This window comes from Bombyx mandarina, chromosome 01, assembly GCF_030267445.1.
Source record: "Bombyx mandarina strain Sakado chromosome 01, ASM3026744v2".
NCBI lineage: Eukaryota > Metazoa > Arthropoda > Insecta > Lepidoptera > Bombycidae > Bombyx > Bombyx mandarina.
The window spans coordinates 496023-501283 of NC_143208.1; the positions used below are offsets into that span (position 1 = coordinate 496023).

General features: G+C 34.9%; 1 protein-coding gene across 1 annotated transcript; it reads right to left on the reverse strand.

Annotated features, from left to right (window-relative positions):
- Positions 1-1441: 1441 nt before the first annotated feature.
- On the reverse strand, positions 1442-5009 carry LOC149503438 (uncharacterized). The gene has a single exon (XM_089740153.1). It carries the CDS (start codon positions 4830-4832, stop codon positions 3279-3281), a length of 1554 nt encoding a protein of 517 aa, XP_089596279.1. The 5' UTR covers positions 4833-5009; the 3' UTR covers positions 1442-3278.
- Positions 5010-5261: the final 252 nt, after the last annotated feature.

Genomic DNA, 5261 nt, shown 5'->3' on the forward strand with positions numbered 1-5261 from the left:
TCTTGTAGGTCTTGAGTATACACTTTGTCAATATATGTATTACCCTGCCTTGCGGCCATAGCAGCTAAATAATCTACCAATTCATTTCCTTGGATGCCCGAATGGCCAGGAATCCATGCTAATGTGACTCGTAAATTTGAATCATGACATTCTTTTAATTTAAGTTTTACCTCAAGAGAAAGCGGACAAGGAGGTTTCTTTTTAAATGGATTTGATAAAAGAGACTGAAGAAAGCTCAATGAATCAGAAAATATATATGAATTCTCTATTTTATTGCAAATTATATATTTGACACATTCAAGGACAGCCATGCCTTCTCCAACAAAGTTTGAAGAAAGATGTGGATATTTATAAAGACGAAAATGACCTGACGAGAGTCTTAAGAAAGCAGCTCCTACGCTTTTTTCATCCGAGGAAACGGATTTAGACGCGTCAGTATAGAAATCCTCCGATTTAGGTTCTAAGTTTTTAATAAAGGAGGCTAATTTTGAGTTTGCCGAGCTTGATCCTTTTTGGATATCTATTGATAACTTGATATCGGGTACAAACATTAAAGTCTCGTAATCATATGAAAAAGTTGAGTGGCATTGAAATTTATGAATTGAACAACGTAGTTCTAAAAATCTTCTATAGCTAGAAACTAAGTAAGGGATTTTCCTGTTACGCCAGAAAGCATTTCGTCCATTAATAACTTCACAAAGATTTTGTAGTTTCAAAATTAAGGGGTGTCCATGATATTGTTGAATTTTAAATATAAATCTATCAGAAAGGTATTGTCTACGCAAAGATAGCGGCGGTTCAGAGCATTCTATTTGTAAAGCATTTATTGGAGTACTATTCATGGCTCCAATAACGATCCTGAGACTTTTATGTTGTAATAAATCTAATTTATGTAGAGGTTGTTTGTTTTCAAGACAAAAAGTTATGGAGCCAAAGTCTAATATACTACGTACCAAAGCATTATACATTAACCTAAGTACACCAGGATGAGACCCCCACCAAACGCCACTTACAGCTCCAAATAGTTTTTTTTTTCACATTTTCTTACAATGTCGTTGATATGAGCGTTACCGTTCATACTAGAATCAAAAATGCGACCAAGAAATTTCGCCTCTTTAACCACTGGTATTCGTTCTCCATCAACAGAAATATTTACGGTGGGAACTTTTCTTTTCCGCGTAAAAACAACTATGAGACTTTTAGATTTAGATAACGAAAGATTTTGGGCAGAGAGCCAGGATGATAACTTGTTTAATGAATCGTTAAGAGTTTCTGCTGCTATTTTAATATCACGGTTAGCAGAGTAAACTAAGACATCATCTGCATATTGTAAGATGGAACAGGAAGGATCAACACTCAAATGGAGATCGAAAGTATAAATGTCATATAATAGAGGACTTAGAACAGAACCCTGAGGGATACCTTTCCAAATTTTTCTTATTTTGTCCTCAAAACCAGGTATATGTAAAGAAATAGTCCTTCCAGTATATAAATTAAAAATGAAATCAATAAATTTTAATGGTAATTTTAAATCCGACATTTTTTCTTTTAATTTAATTAAGTTTACATTATCATACGCGCTTTGAATATCTAAAAAGGCTCCTACAACCGATTCAGATTTCGAAAAAGACAAAAAAATGTCTGTTGCAAAAATGGCATGGCTATCGGACACACCTTTACCTCTTCTGAACCCATATTGAGAGCAAGGCAAAAGATTGTTATGTTCTACGTACCACTCAAATCTTTGTTTAATTAAATGTTCTGCTAATTTTACCAAAACAGATGATAACGCTACAGGTCTATAAGATAAAGGATTATTTGAATCTTTGTTAGGCTTTAATATAGGTATTATAATTTGATGTTTCCAGGAAGAAGGTATTATACCAGTGTCTATTATAGAATTAATTAAATTCAGTAAATATGATAGGGTTATAGGTTTTGAATTAATTAAGAAAGAGTAAGGAATACCATCACATCCTGGAGTGGAGTCTGATAACCGGTTCAATACTAATTGAAGTTCCGGCAAAGAAAATGAACACGCTAAGTTATTATTAATATTAGAGTTATCTGATATATAAGAGTATGTATAAGGCAATTGGTCAAACTTAGGAACCATAGTGGGTGCGATATTGTCCAAAAAAGGATTAATCCATTCTTGCGATGTATAATTTCTAGATGGGGCTATAAAAGAAGATCTAAACATTCTTATATTTTTCCAGATTAGGGAGGATGGCGAATCAGGCGAAAGCTTGGAACAAAATCTTTTCCATCCCTCTTTTTTCTTTTTCCGAAGAAGCCTTTTAGTGGCCGCTTCAACATTTTTATAAAATAAATAACTATGCATGGTCAAACATTGCTTATTAAGTTTTTCTGCATCATTTCTTTTATTGACAGCTTCTGTACATTCTTTGTCCCACCATGGGGGAGAAGATATTTTCTTATGGGCAACATTCTTTTTGGGGATATGTTTATCTGCAGCTGCTAAGTATGCCGTAATAAGGTTATCATACGCCTTGTTTATGTTGTTATAATCATCAAGAGTAGATAAACTTGGAAGGGACATAATTTTCGATTCGACTTCTTGACTAAACAGTTCCCAATCATAGTTATTTAATCTGAACTTAAATAACGGCGGTAGTGGATTAAAAGTGCCTGTTTTACCAGAGGGCAAGGAAATTAATAAGGGATAATGATCACTGCCACAGGACAGCGTTAAACATTCCCAGTTTAACAGTGAAGACAAACTGGCTGAACTAAGTGTTATATCAACATAACTTGGGGCTTGACCCGGAACTGGGCGACGAGTGGGGGACCCATCATTCAGAACACAAAGATTATGATCATTTATTATCTCCATTAAGCCATTTCCCATGCCATCATCGTTGGGTGCTCCCCATAAGAAGTGGTGAGCGTTGAAATCCCCTAGAACTACTATTGGTTTGGGTAATGATTGAATGATTTTGTCTAGTATATGCAGAACAGATAAATCCTTTTCTGAAATGTACACAGATAGATATGTTACCTCACCTACTCGGGCAGCCACTGCTTGTAAAATATCCGAGTTAAAAGCTGGGATTGGCAAAGAAGAAAATCTGTGATTATTACGAATTAAAAGGGCTGTGCCACCATACCCATCATGTCTATCATGTCTGAGAATATTAAAACCGGCCATACGGAAATTGGAACCTGGAACTAACCAAGTTTCTGATATGGCTAGTAAAAAAATATTATGTGAATTAATTAAAGATATAATTTCATGTTTTTTAGGAACTATGCTTTTACAGTTCCACTGGAGGACTCTGTCCATATTTAAAAATATTGAAAATTGATAGTGAAATATTATTTATAAGTGAAAGAGCAACGTGTTCTGGTAGTTCTGAATTAGCAATAATATTTATAAGTGTGGATAACAATTTATTTAGTGTGTCAGAAGATGGCAACTGTGTATCCTTTTCTTTGTTGGATTGCAAAGCGGAACCTACTTTACCTTGAGACTCATCAAATGAAATGCTGCGGATCAATGATTTATATTCTGATTTGTCATAACCCTTATTTAAAATAGATGCCTGTTTAGGCTTCTTTATAACAGTTTTTTTGTAAGAGACAGAATTTGAACTATCTACATCATTTAAACTTTGGGCAGATAGTGGAATAGATGATGTTATTTGTGAATATGATTTCTTTACAATAGGAAACAATTTAGAGGCTTCTTGGTATGAAATGGGGTTTTGAGACATATGTTTTTTAATATTTGTTTGTCTACTAAACTCAGGGCAAGATTTGTTTGTAGCCATATGTTCACCTCTACAGTTAACACAAGAAAAAGTCTCAGTATTACAAGCCAGTCCGCTGTGCTCTCCACCACATTTATTACATCTAGGTTTGCTCCTGCATTGAACACGAGTGTGTCCAAAGCGACAACAATTGAAACATTGTACCGTTGGATAAATATACTGTTCAACTGGAATACTTGAAAAAAAGGAATACACTCTAGAGGGAAGAGACTGTCCGTCAAAAGTCAAGACCACAGTTTGAGTAGGAATCCATGAAGTTCCATCTGAGTTGACAGACTTCCTGTTTAATCTACGGGATTTGATAATTTGTCCATAGCCTTCTGGGATTTGCAGATTGTCTACAATGTCCTCATGAGTCCACTCCTGAGGGATACCCTTTATCAAACCCATTTTACATATATTATATGTAGGAATCACTACATTATACAATGGATTCATAGACATGTTGGATATGAAAATATTGGCATCACTATGTGTTTTAAAAGTTATTGCCAGGCGATTACGACCTACTCGTTTAATTCCATCCTGTAAGATATTACCAAGATTGCTTTTCTTTAGAAAATTTCCAAATTTAAGTGGGTGCAGTGATGTAGTACTATTAGAATCTGAGATTAAAGTAACATGGACCATATATGGGCCAGGATCCTGTTCAGTGTATTTTTTTCTGTAAACAGAGTCAGCCATTGGGGTCTCAGATGGTGTCATAGAAGGACTCGCTGAAGTAGGCTCTGGTGAGGTCTGTACAATTTGGCGAGGAGGCACTATAAGCTTATTTACGTTATTTGCAAGATTTCCCGCCAAAGCCTGCTGCAGCGGGCGCAACGAAAGTTGTTTGTCCGAGATCTTTGGTTTAAAAGAATTAACAAGTTGTTTCTTTTTTTGGGATTTCTTCGATTTAACGTTGACAAATTCAGATATATTGGAAAGGTCGAACTCATCACAGAAAAATATTGGTTGGCTAAACCTTGAGTTATTCGTATCAGTTGTCTCCTCAGTAATATTCGGATCCGGGGGATCCGTTCCCGCCTCCAACTCCATACTATCTACGCTAAAGTACTAAAATATACAATTATAAACTAAACATATATACAGTTATAAACTAAAATATGCTACAATATCTACAGAATATCAAATTAAATTAATTAAAAAGGATATGAATTTTTTTATTGGCCCTCTTCTCAAATTCTGTCCCAAATTTTTTGAAGGTTCCCGCCTCCTCCTAACTCATAATTCTTTTACACTTAACAAAGTTAAAAAACATGAAGATAAAATATTTTTTTCTTATAAGGTTGCCAGTGCCATCTAGTATGTAAATACCGCTAATACCTACGCCATCGAACACACCGATGGCGCGGTTTCTCTTGATTTTACTTTGGATTTGACCATGCAGTTTTGCTGGGTATACGAGTAATACATAATTTTTAAGAATTTAATTATTTCTATTTTCAAGTTCCTTATGTTGCAAAT

What these genes read in the sequence shown, in the direction of transcription:
- LOC149503438 (XM_089740153.1), bottom strand. Translation starts at nt 4,832, where the DNA reads ATGGAGTTGGAGGCGGGAACGGATCCCCCGGATCCGAATATTACTGAG.